The sequence below is a fragment of the Chaetodon trifascialis genome, chromosome 8 (assembly GCF_039877785.1).
Source record: "Chaetodon trifascialis isolate fChaTrf1 chromosome 8, fChaTrf1.hap1, whole genome shotgun sequence".
NCBI lineage: Eukaryota > Metazoa > Chordata > Actinopteri > Chaetodontiformes > Chaetodontidae > Chaetodon > Chaetodon trifascialis.
In genome coordinates, this window is record NC_092063.1 from 28966749 (window position 1) to 28986732 (window position 19984).

Below are 19984 nucleotides of genomic sequence, written 5' to 3' on the forward strand. Positions count from 1 at the left end.
GCCGCATAGGCTGGGTCCTCCGAAGGATGCAGCCCCTGAATTGGGACACAGTCAATGTGTGCTTGAAACAAGAGATTGGGTAATTTTGATTAGTTGCATCAGATGTGCTTCAGACAGGGGGTTGAATAAATTTGAGACAGCAGCAGTGATTAAAAGTAGCATTTTGTGTTGAATTTGGATTGGAAGATGGCAATGCGGACGGCTGCCTCGGTGTGTTGGTGCGCATTGTTTTGTTTTGTGTTTTAATTCTGTTTTTTGCGACGGTACCCGGAGCTCTTTCACCAGAGAAGAGTTTATGAACATCAGGGTAACAACACCAGAGGATTTATTTCCAAATTTTCTGCTCCCAACACTGGAAACACATCCTGGTCAAAGGTGCGCGCACTTTTGCTCACGCAGCAAAAGGCTGGAGGAGAGAAAAAAGGGCCAGTGTGCTTGTGCGTCTTCGCCAGTGCCTACTACGCAGTGTTACTGGGAATATTTCTCTCTAACATGCGTTCACTGGCCAACAAACTGGAGGAATTGCAGCTGCTGTTGGGTAAAAACAGAGACTTTTCTTCATCTGCAGTTTTGTGCTTCTCAGAGATGTGGTTGTGTGGATTAATACCGGACTCTGCCCTGCGGCTGGCAGGCTTCCAACTATACCGTGCGGACAGAGACACGGAACTTTCCGGCAAAACTACAGGTGGAGGAATCTGTTTCTACATCATCAGTGGTTGGTGCAACAACATGATCGGCGTTTACATCCCGCCGCAGGCCAACGTGCAGGACGCACAGCGCGTGCTCGCAGACCAGATACTGTGTGTGGAGCGGACCAACCTGGACTCTTTAGTTATTGTCCTTGGTGACTTCAACAAAGGTAACCTCACTCACGAACTCCCTAAATACAGACAGTTTATTAAATGCCCGACCAGAGAGGAGAATATTCTGGATCACTGTTACACCACAGTCAGCGATGCTTATCACGCCGTCCCCCGTGCTGCACTGAGCCACTCTGACCACGTCATGGTCCACCTGATTCCTGCGTACAGGCAGAAACTAAAGCACTGCAAACCTGTAATGAGGACATCAAGGAAGTGGACCAGTGAGGCTGTGGAGGATCTCCAGGCATGTTTGGACTCTACTGACTGGGATTTGAAGCTTTGAAAGACAAAGGGAGAGTCCAGCAACCATCCCCCACGACACCTCCCAACAGTTTCAACTCCAGTCACCTCCACCAATATCCACCTTAAAGGTACCCCCCCCCCCCCCCCCCACCCATCTCCATGATGACTCTTTTCATCCATGAGAGGGACGTCAACAAACTCTTCAAGAGACAGAACCCCCGTAAAACAGCTGGACCAGATTCTGTCTCCCCATCTGCCTTGAAGCACTGCACTGATCAGCTGTCTCCAGTGTTCACAAACATTTTCAACGCCTCACTGGAGAATGTCACGTGCCAGCCTGTTTCAAGTCTTCAAACATCATCCCTATTCCCAAGAAACCAAGGACCACAGGACTCAATGACTTCAGACCCATCGCCCTGACCTCTGTGGTCATGAAGTCCTTTGAGCGTCTTGTGCTCTCACACCTCAAGGACATCACCGACCCTCTCCTGGACCCCCTGCGGTTTGCCTACAGAGCCAACAGGTCTGTAGACGATGTAGTCAACTTGGCCCTCCACTTCATCCTCCAGCACCTGGACTCCGGAGGAACCTATGCTAGAATCCTGTTTGTGGATTTCAGCTCTGCCTTTAACACCATCATCCCACCTCTGCTCTCCCAGCTGACCGTGTCTGACTCCACCTGCAGGTGGATTACAGACTTCCTGTCTGGCAGGAAAAAGTGCATGAAGCTGGGGAAATACGTCTCCGATGCTCTTCTCCCTGTATACAAACAGTTGCACCTCCAGTCACCAGTCTGTCAAGCTCCTGAAGTTTGCAGACAACACCACCCTCATCGGACTCATCTCTGATGATGACGAGTCTGCCTACAGGTGGGAAGTTGACCATCTGGTGGCCTGGTGCAACCAGGACAGTGGAGATGGCTGTGGACTACAGGAAAAACTCAGCCTCACCTGCCCCATCACCCTCTGTGACTCCACTATTGACACTGTGAAGTCTTTTCGCTTCCTGGGAACTATCATCTCCCAGGACCTCAAATGGGAACCGATCATCGGCTCCCTCATCAAGAAAGCACAGCAGAGGATGTACTTCCTACGGCAGCTGAAAAATCCAATCTGCCAAAGACAATGATGGTGCACTTCTACTCAGCCATCATTGAGTCCATCTTCACCTCCTCCATCACCATCTGGTACGCTGCTGCCACTGCCAAGGACAAGGGCAGACTGCAGCGTGTCATTTGGTCTGCAGAGAAGGTGATTGACTGCAATCTCCTGTCTCTTCAGGACCTGTACACCTCCAGGACCCTGAGGCGTGCAGGAAAGATTGTGGCTGATCCCTCCCACCCTGACACAAACTCTTCGAGACACTGCCCTCTGGCAGGAGGCTGAGGTCCATCAGGACCTAAACCTCATGCCACAAGAACAGTTTTTTCCCATCTTCTGTCGGCCTTATCAACAAAGCCCGGAACCCCCCGACACTCTTCACACTCCCTCTGCCTCTACTTGTCACATTGACATTGCCATAACTCTATGCGTTACATTAACGCTCAACTTGGATTTCCCTGTTATTTTACTGTTTCACTGCCAGCTGTAGTGCTCTTTTTATTCTGAAAAAAAAAGACTGTGTATATATATATATTTATATTGTTATTTTTTCTACTTTTTAATAGCTTTTTTCTGGAAGATTGTCATACACCAACTTCACCAAAACAAATTCCTGGTATGTGTGAAATCATACTTGGCAATGAAGCTTTTTCTGATTCTGATCTGATTCTGATGAAAACCATAGTAATATTAGTTTTATTAAACTGTTTCAACTGTTCTTGTCTACTTTGTTTATTGCAAACAGCTGAAAATTGTATATTTTGCCAATAAGCCTAATGTGCAATGGGGGTTGAATAATTTTGATTGCAACTGAATGAGGCGAGATGCATGGAGCTCCAGAGCAAAGGGGATTGATGGTTATTTTGTATTTCTTCCATTTTCGAATAATCGTGCCAACAGTGGTCTCTTTCTCACCAAGCTTCCTGCTGATGGTCTTGTAGCCCATTCCAGCCTTGTGCAGGTCTGCAATCTTGTCCCTGATATCCTTTGACAGCTCTTTGGTCTTGCCCATGGTGGTGGAGAGGTTTGAATGGAAGAGACTGATTCTGTGACAGGTGTCTTTCATACTTATGACGAGTTGAGGTTGGGAGAACTTTCTTAAAGTAACAGCTTTTTAGGTGCCCCATGGGCAACTGGTCTGTGGAGGTCAGGATTCTTGCTGGTTGGTAGGGAATCAAATAATTATTTCAAACGATCGAATGCAAATCAATTTTTTATCTTTATATAATGTGTTTTTTCAGGATTTTTTGTTGATATTCTGCCTCACTCTGTTGAAATACACCAACCATAAGAATTATACACCGTTCATTTCTTTGTAAGGGGGCAAATTTACAAAATCAGCAGGGGATCAAATAATTATTTCCCCCACTCTATGTATATAGAGTACAAAGAATGCTTTTATAGTTTATTTTTATCAATTAACAAAATGCAGTGATTGGACAGAAGGTGTGACCACCCTTTGCCCTCAAAACAGCATCATTTCGTCTAGGTCACTTGCACACAATTTTTGAAGGAACTTGGCTGGTAGGTTGTTCCCAAAATCTTGGAGAACTAATCACAGACCTTCTGTCGATGTAGGTTTCCTCAAATCCTTGTGTCTCTTCATGTAATCCCAGACAGACTCAATGATTGCTGAGATCAGAGCTCTGTGGGGGCCATACCATCACTTCCAGGACTTCTTGTTATTCTTTATGCTGAAGATAGTTCTTAATGACATTGGCTGTATGTTTGGGGTCATTGTCCTGCTGCAGAATAAATTTGGGGCCAATCATACACCTCCCTGATGGTATTGCATGATGGATAAGTATCTCCCTGTATTTCTCAGCATTGTGGACATTATTAATCCTGACCAAATCACCAACTCCATTTGCAGAAATGCAGCCCCAAAATTGCAAGGAACCTCCACCATGCTTCTCTGTTGGCTGCAGACACTCATTATTATGCCACTCTTCAGCCCTTCGGCAAACAACTGCCTTCTGCCACAGCCAAATATTTCAAATTTTGACTCCTCAGTGCAGAGTCCTGCTGCCATTTTTCTGCACCCCAGTTCCTATGTTTTCATGCATAGTTGAGTCGCTTGGTCTTGTTTCCATGTCGGAGGTGTGGCTTTTTGGCTGCAACTCTTCCATGAAGATCTCCTCTGGCCAGACTTCTTTGGAGAGTAGATGGGTGTACCTGGGTCCCACTGGTTTCTGCCAGTTCTGCGCTGATGGCACTGCTGGACATCTTCCAGAGCTTGAACAGCACATCTTGAAACTCAGCCTGCTTTTTAATCTTTGTTTGGGAGATACCTTGCTGATGCAGTATAACTACCTTGTGTGTTGTTGCTGTGCTCAGTCTTGCCATGGTGTATGATCTGTGACATGAAACTGTCTTCCCAAACCTTACCTTGACAGCAGAGTAGAGTTTGGCTGTTCCTCACCCAGTTTTAAGCCTCCTACACAGCTGTTTCGGGTGAAATTTATGGAAAATGTAAAACATTCATGCTACAGTGATATTATATCATGAAAGTAGAGCATTTAAGTAGAAGTATGCAATGGTGATTTCCTCATCTCAAACAACTTATTGAAACAAAAGCCAACAACAGTAGTGGGTATACCACAACAAAAAATGTCAATGTCTCAATAACTTGTCATGTGCCCTTAAGCATCAATTACAGTTTGACAACAATGTCTCATGCTGTTCACAAGTCGACTTATTGTCTGCTGAGGCATGACATCCCACTCTTCTTGAAGGGCGGCCCTCAGGTCATTGAGGTTCTGGGGTACAGAGTTATGAGCCTCTACACAGCGTCTCAGCTTATCCTATAGGTTTTTTTTTCATGGGATTTAGGTCTGGAGAAAGTGGAGAAAGTGCAGGCCACTCCATTTGAGTTACTGCAGTCTCCAGCAGCCATTCTCTATTGATGTGACCTCGATGAGCTGGAGCACTGTCATCCATGAAGATGAAAGGGCACTTTTCACAATGAAGTGGTCATCAGTGTGGGATGGACGTCCACTTCTATGCCTTTCTGTGACTCTTCCAGTCTCACTGTATCTCTGTTGCAACCTGCTGATGACACTGTGACACTCTAAGGTCAGTGGCCACTTCCCTCTGAGAACATCCTGTTTGAAGCCTCGCAATGGCGAGGAACTGTTAATCAGTTGTTAGGTGTTGTCCTTCTCATGATGTCAAAATGTGAACAGCATGATGAAGAGGACTGTTTAAATACCAATTCTAATTGAACCAGGAAATTTATTGGTCGATTCATGGATCAAACACCTGTTGTGAATTTTGCCATTCAGCTGTGCAAAAAGTACTGAAACATTGAACAGTTGGACATGTTCATTCCAAAGTTTAGAGAAGTTCAAAGTAAGTTCACCTGTAAAGGTTATAGTGCATTTTAGGATCATCCTGAAATTTCACTGAAAGCTGAATATCTCTTTCAGTCTATCTCTACACTTTTCGTGAATACACTGATCAAGCATGCAATTTTGTCCTCAAAGTTGATGTGTTAGTAGCAGGAAAATGGGCACACGTAAGGATTTGAGTGAGTTTGACAAGGGCCAAATTGTGATGGCTAGTTGACTGGGTCAGAGCATCTCCAATACTGCAGCTCTTGTGGGGTGTTCCCAGTCTGTAACGGTCAGTATCTATCAAAAGTGGTCCAAGGAAGGAACCGTGGTGAACCAGCGACAGGGTCATGGGTGGCTCAAATTGCCAAAAAAGTCAGTGCTGGTTCTGACAGAAAGGTGTCAGAAAACACAGTGCATTGCAGTTTATTGCGTACAGGGCTGCATAGCAGCAGACCAGTCAGGGTGCCCATGCTGACCCCTGTCCACCACCGAAATTGCCAACAATGTGCATGTGAGCATCAGAACTGGACCACAGAGGAATGGAAGGAGGTGTGGCCTGGTCTGATGAATCAAGTTTTCTTACATCACGTGGATGGCCGGGTGTGTGTGTGTGTGTGTGTGTGTGTTGCTTACCTAGGGAACACATGGCACCAGGATGCACTATGGGAAGAAGGCAAGCCGGCGGAGGCAGTGTGGTGCTTTGGACACCGCTCTGGTGGGAAACCTTGGGTCCTGCCATCCATGTGGATGTTACTTTGACACCTACCATGTACCATGTACACCCTTTCATGGAAATTGTATTCCCCACTGGCTGTGGCCTCTTTCAGCAGGATAATGCGCCCTGCCACCAAGCAAAAATGGTTCAGGAATTTAAGGTGTTGACTTGGCCTCCGAATTACCCGAATTCCCCAGATCTCAATCCAGTCAAGCATCCTGTGGGATTTGCTGGACACCAAGTCCGATCCATAGCCCCACCTTGCAACTGCTAACATCTTGGTGCCAGATACCACAGCACACCTTCAGGGGTCTAGTGGAGTCCATGCCTCAACAGATCAGGGCTGTTTTTGCAACAAAAGAAGAAGAAGAAGATAATATACTTTGTTAATCACTGCACACACATGCTAGAGGGGGGAGACTGCACACACGTCATGCTTAGTGAAATTATTTTTCTCCGCATTTAACCCATCCTGGAAAGTCCTTCCTCCGCGGTAGACCAGGAGCGGGGGGCTGCCAGCCGACAGCAGCGCCAAGGGACCCAGTTCCTTTCGTCACCAACGCCCAAAAAGGAATAGTTTTGGATGTGGTGGCCACGGACAATTTCTCTCTGCTTATCCTTCCTTCTTTTCTAGTTTTGAGTTCTGTAAGTGTCCTTGTCACTACTTGTAGCAGGAGGCGGTATCTGCAGCCCAGTCAGGTTGCACATATAGTCCAGCTCTTCCAGGGTGGCACATCCATATGTGCAGTTGCAAGAAGGTTTGCTCCCAGCACAGTCTGAACAGCATGGAGGAGATACACAAGGAGAGCTGGCCAGAGTTGTAGAAGGGCATCAACCCAGCAGCAGGACCGGTATCTGCTCCTTTGTGCAAGGAGGAACAAGAGGAGCACTGCCACACTACAAAATGACCTCCAGCACACTACTGGTGTGCATGTGTCTTACCAAACTGTCAGAAACAGACCCCATGAGGGTGGCATGAGGGCCCGACGTCCTCTAGTGGGATCTGTGCTCACAGCCTAGCACCTGCAGCTCGATTGGCATTCGCCAGGGAACACCAAAATTGGCAGGTTCGCCACTGGTGCCTTATTCTCTTCACAGGTGAGAGCAGATTCACACTGAGCAAAGACTCTGGAGATGCTGTGGTGAACGTTATGCTGCCTTTTACATTATCCAGCATGACCGGTTTAGCGGTGGGTCAGTGATGGTCTGGGGAGTTATATCCTTGCGAGAGTCGCACAGACCTCCTTGTCATAGCCAATGGTACCCTGACTACTGTTAGGTACCTGGGTGAAATCTTCAGAGCAATTGTCAGACCTTACGCTGGTGCAGTGGGCCCTGGGTTCCTTCTGGTGCAGGACAATGCCTGGCCTCATGTGGCCAGAGTCTGTAGGCAGTTCCTGGATGACAAAGGCATAGGGGGATCAGGTCAGTAAACCAAACAAACAAATTAATGGTAGATCAATCTCATCATCTGAGGCACAAGCTCTCAATAGTGATTGTTTAGTCCCAGCTCAAAAGGACACTGTCTGACAACAACTTAAATGCAAAGTATTATTTATTTGACACAAAAATGAGAATTAATAAATATATGAATATAATATGAATAATGAATGATACCATGAAGAATATGGATTATATTATGTAACACAAACAACTGGAAGCTATAGCAAAATGATAAAAAGAATGAGTTTGGTAATAGTGAGAAGTAGTTTTGAGGAAAAATAAGAGCGAAGAATGTAGTGTTAATTTCTTGCATGAATGACTAAGCGGTTCTAATGAAAATTGAGATTATTATAGCCTATGACACCACCTCTTATTCAAGCAGCATGGAAAAAGCCTACTTCTGTGCCAGCAGCACTCCAATGGTGGTCGGTCCCGAACTGAAACGGAGGGGCCCCAGGCTGTCATTCGTGGTTCCATTCTGCGCTGCAGTCCAACGGGGTGAACCAGTTGAACCACGATTGAGAGCCAATATTGGACAGAGATGCTGCAGGAGCTGGAGGGCCTCCAGTGTTGGCAGCAGATGAGGAGCGGCTCTTTCGGTTGCTATTTGACCCAGACGGATGGGTTAAGGCTGGCTGCAGGACTTCAGTCCGAAGAAGTTGACGGCCATATGGCAAAAAGTTCTCGGTTAACAATAAAGTCAAGAATACTTTCGATGGCCAGTCGAAAATATCTACAAAAATATTCTTAAGTGATTCGGCTTTAATGTTTAAAGACAAGGGGAGTTCGGCTTTAACTCTGAAAAAGTTATGCAGTTTAATGTGGCGAGGAAAAGTAGACAAAAGATTAAAATAACACGCCAATAGGCGGGCAGAAGAACCGACGAGCAAAAATTGAAGTTACAAAAATTAAACAAAAACTAAAATGCCAAAAAAGTGTCACGAATAAAGAACATGTAAAGAGTGTGTCTAGCACAAAGAAGTGAGACCAAGGAGAGACAAAAAGACATCCAAGAAGAAGTGTAACAAAGAAGAGAAGTGAGCACTTCCGCACGCTGCGGGGCATATACCATCCGGAGCTCCGGGGCGTGTCTGTGACGAACAGACCTTCATGCATGTTGAATGATTTACAGGTGAATGCTGTGATTTCATCTTATAGAGAGAAAACATTAACACATTATGATTGCGTGCGATGGACTCATCTGCTTCTCACTATGGTCAATGACATATATTGTAAATGATCAATTTTTCATAACATTTCAACATCGTTCACAACATGCGTCAGAAGCCTTTTGATGAATAATGACAACATTTTTTAATACAAATACTAACTCATATGATGACTAATACTATAACTCTAATGGAACAAAGGAACAGGGAAAGGCAGATTATATTTGGTGAATTAAAGGTTGCTAATTATAACTGTCTCTTTTCTCGTATCTGAAACCTAACCGCTTCTAGTTTCTAAATGGCAGTATGGTTCCATGGTAGAAACCCGATAATAAAATAATTATGAGAGTTAAGATCATAGTTTTGTCATTTTACAAGCAAGAAACACAGTGTTAGCCCAGTTCTTTTATTGGAAACCCAAGAACAAACCGGAGAAATCTTCAGTTCACAGCCGAAGTATTTATTGAGGTCACACATAAAGTACAGCGGCGCTGGAGTGAGCACAGATCTCTGATAAAAGTTCACATTTATCTTCTTGGGTTGAGCCAGCCCCGTACAGAAGGCTAATTGGCCCGTTACCAAGATGTGGACACACCCACCACTGTCCCCATCTTCAATTCAGTTCATCCATCCATCCATTATCTATACCGCCTATCCCTTTCGGGGTTGCGGGGGGCTGGAGCCTATCCCAGCTACAATGGGCGAGAGGCGGGGTACACCCTGAACCGGTCGCCAGCCGATTGCAGGGCCACATGCAAGGACAAACAACCATTCACACTCACACCTACGGACAATTTAGAGTCATCAATTAACCTAATGAGCATGTTTTTGGTCTGTGGGAGGAAGCCGGAGTACCCGGAGAGAACCCACGCATGCACGGGAAGAACATGCAAACTTCACACAGAAAGGCCCCGCCTGACCCGGGGATCGAACCGGCAACCTTCTTGCTGTGAGGCACGCGCACTACCTGCTGCACCACCGTGCAGCCCTCAATTCAGTTCAATTCAGTTCAATTCAGTTTTATTTGTATAGCGCCAAATCACAACAAAAGTTGTCTCAGGGCGCTTTCCATACAAAGCTGGTACAGACCGAGCTCTTTTATCTTACCCAATAATTCCCTCATGAACAAGCACTTGGCGACAGTGGCGAGGAAAAACTTCCTTTTAACAGGCAGAACCAGGCTCTGGGTGGGCGGCCATCTGCCTCGACCGGTTGGGTTAGACAGGGAGAGCAAGAGAGAGAGAGTGAGACAGACAGCGAGAGATCGACAGAAATGCAGTCAGAGAGAGAGAGACACAGACAGACAGACAGACAGACAGACAGACAGACAGACAGACAGACAGACAGACAGACAGACAGACACTCACAGTAACAGTGACAGTGGATGTAATAACAGTAGTAGCAGTTGCAGTGGATGTCAGGCAGGACCAAGGCAGGAGACGCAGCTGCAATCCACAATCCAGATTCAGCCACTGTCCATGGGAACCTGCGAGACGACAAAGCACAGAGACTCTGGGGAAGGAGCTAAGTTAGTAACACGCCGTGGTAGGACATGAAAGCGTGCAGATGGAGAGGGAGAGAAAGACAGAGGAGCTCAGTGTATCTTTAGAGGTCCCACGACAGTCTAATCCTATAGCAGCATAACTAGGGGCTGGTCCAGGACAAGCCTGAGCCAGCCCTAACTATAAGCTTTATCAAAAAGGAAAGTTTTAAGCCTACTCTTAAATGAAGAGACAGACAATGTAGTCTTGTCCTTGGAATGTGATGAGCAACCTGTGTGAGTGTTGTTTAGGCGTGTATCTAATGCAGCAGACCTCACTGACAAAAAAGAGAAGCATCATCTGCCTTCTGTTATCCAAACTGGCTTTCACCAGTTATGTTATCTCACAGCTCTGAACAGTACAAGGACATTCATTAGGTTACACATGTGCAGTGAGAAAGTACAGAATAGGAACACATAAGATCACGAGGCAGAGCCAAATTGTTAAAGCGGGAAATACATTGATACCATAAAAATTGTGAGTTTAGTGCTGTGGAACACCCAAAGTTGAATCAAACATATCATTTGCATTATCCTGATGTGGTAGTAAAGAAAGCACACAGGCACACAAAACAGTTTGCTACAGGAATGTCTGATTTATCTGATTCTTGTGGTCTCTCTGAGGCCTGCAGATTGTCCATTTAGACGTTTTTAATGCCTTCATCTGGTGTAGAGCTGTAAAGAACGAATTAGCATCTCCATGAAACGGTTTAAGTGATAGGTAACAATTTGAAGTTGAAATGTCTGTTGTCTCCTGTCCTGGGGGGGGGCCTTCGGGCCAGACATTACGTGTCCCTGCATTAGCACCTTTCTGTAAACAGTCAAAATGATAATTAACTCAGTCAAAAAAAGAGGTCTTTTTCATCCTGCTACAAAGGCATTGATGCCATTGACTGCCCTTGATGGTCCTCTGACTTAAATCCAGTTGAATATCTGTGAGATGTTATGTAACACTGCATACAACGTCATGATCCAGGTCTGGGTGGAGATCCCCCAGGACATCATCCATGGACTCATCATGAGCACGCCCAGATGTTGTTGGAAGTGCATACAGGCACCTGGGGGCCATACACACATTCCTGGTCACATTATGAGCTGCCATGATGAAATTCATGCAAGTTGGATTGGCCTGTGATTGAAATTTTTTACTTTGTTTGTGATTTTGAGTCCTGCCTGTTAGCTTTGAAGCTTATTGGAAGCTCAAGAACGGTCCGTTCTTGAGCTTCCAGTCTTCAGTTCACAGTCAAAGTATTTATTGTAGGTCACAGGTAAAGCAATGCAGCGCTGGACTCAGACTGACAGAGCTCCCTTAGGATCTCAGCCAGAATGAGTACCGTTCACAGACAATCGTTCACATTTAAGGAGTTGGGATTGACCAGCCCAGTACATTAATCAGTTCAGGACATTCTAGACATCTTCAAGTACTAACCACTAAACATGTGATAAGTAAAACATATGTGTGTATGTGTGTTGTGTCTGGCGTGAGGATAATATTGCAGACATCGTAAATAAGGAGTAGAGGTGCCATGGACATCTTGTTTGCCACTACTGATTGTCTCTGGGGATATGATATTTATGACTCAGGGCTAAGAGTCACACCTTCTATCACAGTGACAAGATGTTTTCGTATGCCAGAGTACAAAACAAGATGTTAGAGTGTTTAAACAAGATGTTCTCCGCAACAGCCTTCAATGGGTTGATGATTTTGGTTTCCACTGACCATTGTTACATCATTTTGTTCTCAACAAATTATACAATGTGCATCAGTAAAGATTTTCAACTTGAATAATTTGTTCCTCATGATCCTATGTGTGATTTAAGTGTTGCCTTAATTTTTTTGAGCTGTGTGTGTGTGTGTGTGTGTGTGTGTGTGTGTGTGTGTGTGTGTGTGTGTGTGTGTGTGTGTGTGTGTGTGTGTGTGTGTGTGTGTGTGTGTGTGTGTGTGTGTGTGTGTGTGTGTGTATACACTGCCAACTATACTATAGTATAGTATAACTATAGTACTGTCAACTATTGCACAGAAACCTGCCACCTTCAGAAGTTTTCTGATGACTCTGTGATAGTTGCATGTATCAACAAGGGTGATGAGTATGAGTACAGGGCTGCTGTGGACAACTTTGTCACATGGTGTGAGCAGAACCATCTGCAACAAAATGTGGCAAAGACTAAGAAACTGGTAGTGGACCTGAGGAGAGCCAAGGCACCGGTGACCCCTGTTTCCATCCAGGGGGTCGGTGTGGACATTGTGGAGGATTACAAGTACCTGGGGGTACATACTAACAATAAACAGGACTGGGCAAAGAACACTGACACTCTCTACAGGAAGGGCCAGAGTCGTCTCTATTTTGTGAGGCGACTGAGGTCCTTCAAGATCTGCCAGACTATGCTCAGGATTTTCTATGAGTCTGTGGTGGCTAGTGCTATTTTGTATGCTGTTGCGTGCTGGGGAAGCAGGCTGAGGATGGCAGACGCCAACAGACTCAACAAACTGATCTGCAAGGCCAGTGACGTGTAAGTGTGAGTGAGAGTGTGACTCTCTGATGGTGGAGGAGGATGCTGACTAAACTACGGACTATCTTGGACAACGTCTCACACCCACTTCATGATGTGCTGACCAGGCACAGGAGTGCGTTCAGTGAGAGACTCATCCCACCAAAACTCAAGACTGAACGCCACAGGAAATCATTCCTGCCTGTGGCCATCAACCTGTACAACTCCTCCCTCTGAATGGCCCTTGGACTTCTCACCGCCTGTTCTGATATATATTTGACCAAATTCAATTTTGCACATCCTTCTGTATACACTCTGTTTATTTTTTCTCAGTATATATATATATTTGTTTAATATTTTGTTTTATATATATATTCTCAGTAAAGATATTTTGTTTTTAATATTTGCTTTATATATATGTGTGTGTGTGTGTGTGTGTGTGTGTGTGTGTGTGTGTGTGTGTGTGTGTGTGTGTGTATTGTCACTAAAAATGTTTGTCAGGCATTCATTGTTCCCTGTCTGATCAACACAGGCATTAGTGTGCGGAAAGGAAAAGGACGCTACAGGGACACCCACATTGTGACCTTTGCACCACGCTACCTGCTGGACAACCGCTCTACACACAAACTGGCCTTTGCTCAGAGAGAGTTTGCAAGAGGAAAGGTGAGAAATTCACTTAAAAATTACTGTACAGGGGTGTTCAGGTAGTCTAGCAGTTAGGACACATACCCTATACAGTGATGGAAACAATTTGAGATCAAGGATCTTTGTTTCATGTCTGTTTGCATCTCTACTGAGACATATCTAATAAAGGCAAAATACAAAAAAAGAAAGAAATGAACTGTTCCTAGGGCATCTCTGTGGCTTGGACCTTTGTTCCATGTTGCCAGTGAAATTAAACATGGCTCTGTTCAGTGAGTAAGTAAGTAATTTCAGTGAACCAGCAGTTACAATAACAGGCCCTGGGACTGGAACCTAAATGGAATGCAGCTATGTTATATTTGCACCGTTGCTTGATAAGTCAAAATGTGTGCTGTGAGAAAGCTCTGTCTGTAGCCCTTGTCCCTGTTTCACTCACAGGGGGAAAATAAATACAACATGACAGAAGTCATTAATGACTACATTTGTGCTAGGGTACTGCCAACCCGGAGGGATACATCTCCACACTGCCAGGCTCCAGCGTTGTCTTCCACTGGCCCCGCAACGACTACGACCAGCTGCTGTGTGTGCGCCTCATGGACACCCCCAACTGCACCTGGTCTGGAGGCTTCGAGGTCAACAAACCCAAGTCCTTTCACATCAACATGAGGTAAACCACATATACATAATACGCTCTCCAGCACCAGCAAATGGTATTTACTCTCTTTCTCTCTCCGTTTATCTATATAGATAGATAGATAGATAGATAGATAGATAGATAGATAGATAGATAGATAGATAGATAGATAGATAGATAGATAGATAGATAGATAACTTTAAAAGTTAGAATGCATTTAAATTGAAGAATATACTGTATGCCCTAATTTCCCAATAACTTCTCCTAATTATATCTATATATTCACCATTAACTAGTTGCTTATTAGCGTTGCATATTGAGAACTCCTGGGCACATATATAAATTAATATAAATATATATAAATATTAGTGCTGTCAAAAATATCGTATTAACGCAAATCAATTTTAACGGCGTCATTTTTTTATCGCGTGATTAACGTTCTTTGTGACCTAGTGAACTTGTAGTTTTTCTATAAGCTGCGGCCACTGCTAGTAATGTTACAAAAACTACAGGATCTGATTGGAAACCGGAAACAAAACAATAGGCACGCCCCGTGCACGTGGTTTTGCCTGCTCGTTAGCTGTAAAAAAGTAGGCTGCCGGTTTGTGTGGATGTCAAGCGCCAAACGCCGAAATGGATGCAAACAAGATTCTGAATGGAAAGTTTAGTTTCAAAAAGTTGCCAGATGGGTCGACTGACAAGACCAAAGTTATCTGTGTGTATTGTCGGTGTGAACTAAATTATGACCGCACCCAGTCTGAGATGCCACTTGATGGCCAAACACACAGTGAATGCGAATTCTCTGCCGCCTCCTTGTCAAAACCAGGCGACAATGGATGGCTTTCAACAGAGGCATATGGATATCGCAACTAAGAACAAACTTACTGCAGCCATAGCCAAGTAATGTTCATTCTTTCTGGAGAGAAATAAAAGGCTCTGGTGAATAAACAGAAGAGCAGTATAGTCTGACTGCTTGTATGTTCAGAGGAAACTTAAGAAAGGAAAGCTTAAGCCATGGTTTAACTGCACTATAGGCTGAGTCCTAGTTTACAATGATGTGCACTTTATAACTTTATTTTGTATCACCCTGTTTTGATCCCTTAGAAAGGGTTGTTGAAGGGGCTTTTTTGTAACCAAGTATTTTTTTTTGTCATCTGTTTACTGACAGTTTTAAATTGTGTGAGATTTTGCTTCAAATGTGAATGACTGCTCAAAGTGAGAATGCTAGTATGAAATATAACACTACATGTTGCTGTTGCTATCCACTTTTCCATGTTGATAACAGTATTAAAATGATAATTAATGGGACATTTAGAATAGATAAAAATGTGTGATTAATCGCGAGTTAATTATGACATTCATGAGATTAATTGCGATTAAATATTTTAGTCGATTGACAGCAGGTTGATGCCCTGTGATGATTAATTCCTGTTAATAATTTTTTAGATATCATTGTTACTACTAAACTACATTATTACTAATAAACCAACCTGCCCTTTGCCATGCAAAGATGAAACTGTATATAAGCCAGATCCAGAAACACTGCCACCTTCTCAGGTCCTGAGCTCAATTAAGATGGCCTGAGGTGAAGTGGGAAAACTGTGATCTGATGAGTCAAAGTTTGACATTCTTTTTGAAACTCATGGCCACGTTCTACTAAATAAGAAGGGGAGGGAAAATCTGTTAATACAGGCCTAATGTAGAAGACAGAGCTTTTATCGAGGGTATATCAATGTTGTGCCATTTGCTTTCAAAATGTCTTATATTACGTATTAGAACTGCAGTCTGTGTCACTGAGATCCACAGTTGCTTTTAAGTTTTGTAACTTATTGCTTTAAAGGAGAGAATTTAAGTGCCCATCGCCCATACTGGAATCCAGTCCCAGGTGGTAGCCTTACTAGTTGCTGCCGCAGTCCTGCCTTGGGTCCAGCCCGGACAGCTGAGCCAGTGAGGCCTATAGCTGTGCCAGCAGAGCAGAGCTCTTTAGCTACTGCTCAATTAAAAAAAGGGAAACAGAAGTAGTTCACAATTTACACATTATACTTTACTTTCTAATATGCTACTGCGTGAATCTATTACTTCACCAGTTCCATCACATCACGTGCAATACAGTGGTGGAGAACTGAAGATTTAATAGAGAAATTGGATCTTGACTTGAACAGGGACACACTTGGGAAATGTTTCTTCCTGCGGACAGAGATCACCCTGAAAGGAGCCACCTACCAGATCTCCTTCACTGACACTGACCAGCTGCCACCACCCTTCTGCATTGACAACATCTCTGAGGTAAGCCAGTGTTATCATCAGCAGTATGACCTGTTACTAAGGGGTGGACATACTCAACAAAGAAAGGACACTTGTGGTAGAATCATTTATTGAAGTCCGAGTGCTCTCTTTCCATGAACTCATGGCCATTCACGGTGTTTCGTTCTGTTGTACATACAAAAAATTTGGCAGAAGTTTTGAGTTATTAGTTGAGAGGAAAAAAGAAAGTTCAAGATGCAATTTCAAACCTGGACTACTTTCATAACTTCACACACCTGGCCAGTCACTGTATGAAGTGATTGTGATTGCTGGATTTTTTTGTTTCAGAAAGTTTATCAGATTCAGCCAAGTCTGATTTGGCAATGACAGTGCGCAGCGGAGGCGTGGTGCAAAGTCAGGTCTGCTTCGCCGATGGGGCGTGGCGGCGCAGACTTTGGTGTTTTCATGTACTGTGCTGCCGGCAACTACTGCCCCTTCTCATCTCAGTCCCACCCAGCAGCGCAACTGGGAAGAAGGGAGGGGAGAAGGCGTGGAGTGGATTTTACACAGCTGAGTGTGTAATGTTCACCAATCACACCAGCTCCTCGCCTCACCTTAAAAACCCTGCTGGCGAGGCGCATGGCAAGTTTCCCGTGCAGGAAAGTGTCCGACGCCCAAACTTCTCCCAGGAGGAGACTGACGTTCTGGTCTGGGAGGTCCAGGCTCGCAGTGGCTGTATCTACGGCCTCGCGAAATGTATTTCAACACTGTCTATCTGTTTAGTGTGGAAAGTTATTGATTGTCAGGTGTTTTTTGAACTGATGTAACCGCAAATACTCACTTAATGACAATGCTGGACGGCGAGGCGCTCCCTCCTCTCCCGTGCGCTCTGCTGCTCTCCCAATTGACACGGCACATGCAGTTCGGCCTCTCTCTGTCTTATGTCCCTTAATGTGTCCTCCGTGAGTTCATAGTGACATCCACGTCGTACAGCCATGTTGTGTAAAACGCAACATGCCACAAAGAATGCACTGACACTCTGAGGGCTGTATGTTAAAGAACCACCTGTCCAGTCCAGACATCTAAAACGCATTTTGAGAACCCCAAATGTGCGTTCGATGACTGACTGAGCACTGCTGAAAACACCGTTAAAACCATGCTGCCGTCTTGTTGAAGGTGTAATATATAGCGTCCACGTTTTCAGTGGCCGTTATCACCTAGCAGCCACCCATCCAGAGGGGTGTCCCCCTGAAAGCCAGGATGAACAAGTCATGTGCCGCCCTGAGGAAAATGGCATACACGTTTGTCTCCAGGCAATTTGAGTCACAGATCACCAGACATCCCTGTTTCACCTGTGTACATTCAGCCAGGTTGAGTGATCATTACACGTGCCGAACGCGCTTGCGATGTGGTCAGATGAGATACTAATCATATATGTAAATGTAGGTCTGACTGTATGTGCTGACTCAGATAGTTGCATTGAATCATGGCTGTTGCTAATTATTGATTGCAGTGAAATGCCAGACACTGTGGAAACCTGCCTGTGAGTTATTGGTGACGTGAGCGCACGACTCTGCTGGTTTACAAAAATACACTTGCCCAGCAGCGCACCGCTGGCGCACAGAGTTGACCAGGTCTGGGGTGGCGAGCTTTCAGCGCACTTTTACGCCGCCGGTGTGGACCGAAAATCCAAATCCTCCGGCTGATTATGCCAATACCTCCCCCTACTGCGCCGCAACGCCCATCCTGGCGTACCTCTGTGCACCTCGATTTACCAAAATACTAAATGTGCTGCGCGCTGGCCTGCGCTGCATGAAAATACCACTGCATGGGGTGCGCACCCTGTGTCCCGCCAGCGGTGGGGACAGAAATAGAGCCCAGAATGTGCCTGATATTTATAATAATATATGAGTGAAAAAGGCAGTCATTGAAATTTGTTTTATGTGGGAGCTAAAGGACATATCCTGATCAGAGATAATTTCCAGATTCCTTATGGTGGTGCTGTAATTAGCCTGAATAATGAAGGAGCACACTGTAGCAATATTGAGATAAGCTTTGAGTAACACAGCATTCAGAAGTGAGATAATACGCTTTCCTCAGCATGTCAGCAGCATGCTGTGTAGGAATTTCTAATAGATAGATTTATCAGAGAAGTTAAAGACTTATGATATCAATTTTTAACTTTTTTTTTTCAACAATATCTAAGACATCCTTAGGCTTAGACCCTCTTAGGCAATCAAATGCCTTAATTTCTGTAGATTCTGAGGCATTTCCAGTTGCAAAAACAGGGAATTCATTATTTGCAAGTTCAAGAACTCTTGATCTCACAACACTACTGATTCCACAAAGAGTTAAAGATTGTACATATTTCAAGATTTTCCATATTTCTTCTTTATCTTCTTACTTTTGATTGTTCTTTCATTACCTAGTTTTGAACTGTATCACCCTGTGTAATTTGATTCATGTTTTACCTTGTAATTTACTATTTCCCTTAGACTTATTGATTAGTTTAATAAAGTAAACAACTTAAAAAAGGAAACACACTTATTGTAAAACAAGCACTTACAAGCACTTAGTTTGAAAGTTGCTGAGATTTAATGTGAGTATTCAGGTCTAAATTACAAAAATGTTATTTTTCAATGAGAATGCTTGCCAACACAGTAGTCTCATTGGATGGCTGAGGGGGGCTGTGTTTTTATTATGCTATGCTGCTGTCAGCCTTCCAGACACAAATAAAAGACCGAATACAATACATCATCGAATTGTTGGTTTTCTGTAGATAAAAGAGCTTGGTTTGTACCAATTCTATATGGAAAGTGTCCTGAGACAACTTCTGTTGTGATTTGGCGCTATACAAATAAAATTGAATTGAATTGAATTGAATTGAATCATTTGAATCTCTTCAGGTGCCTATCCAGTTTTGGCAGCATAATGTGGCTGACATCCGACTGCACACTGAGGTAAAGGCAGGTTCTGTGCTGGACTATGCCTGTGATGAACCCACACTCCCCCCCTATCTCACGGTGACTGTGAAGGGAGCTGGATCCTCAGAAGTCACAGCTGACATGAACTTCTTGAGAGAATACAACAAGCTCTACTATGAGAACTTCATCTACATCGCAGCCACACACACTTTCTCACAGTATGGACCAATGATATTATTAACTAATAATAGCATCATTTTATATCATCCAGATTTCTCGCATATAAAAGTTTGCCATAAAGGTAAGCAGCATCATTTGTTGATGCAGGAGTGTTGAAAGGAGACCTGTTGGGAAGAAGTGTCTGGTGAGCTGTGCTGAACTCGTTCTTGATGTGGACACCAAGACTCAAAGAGTCATCCTGAAAAAAAAGGTACTGTTATTAGTTTAAAATAATCAAGAATGAACAGACATACATGGATGTATGTGTGGGTAACATGGCAAACAAGGGTACTTCCCATGTTAGGATCTTGTAAGACAGGTTGGGTTATTTGCTGATAGTAACTGTGCTTATTGATATCAGTAACTGAATTAATATCTATAAAATTATTCATATAAATTAACAGTAACAGGGCACCACCCTTA

General features: G+C 44.2%; 1 protein-coding gene across 4 annotated transcripts in view; it reads left to right on the forward strand.

Annotated features, from left to right (window-relative positions):
* vps13d (vacuolar protein sorting 13 homolog D) overlaps nt 1–19984 on the forward strand; it is a 261953-nt gene that overhangs the window by 168553 nt on the left and 73416 nt on the right. For all 4 annotated transcript variants that reach the window (XM_070967714.1, XM_070967716.1, XM_070967715.1 and 1 more), the window contains 5 exons: nt 13431–13561; nt 14032–14207; nt 16337–16460; nt 19325–19560; nt 19670–19772. In XM_070967714.1, coding sequence (XP_070823815.1) covers nt 13431–13561; nt 14032–14207; nt 16337–16460; nt 19325–19560; nt 19670–19772 — 770 coding nt within the window. The remainder of the gene's footprint in view (nt 1–13430; nt 13562–14031; nt 14208–16336; nt 16461–19324; nt 19561–19669; nt 19773–19984) is intronic.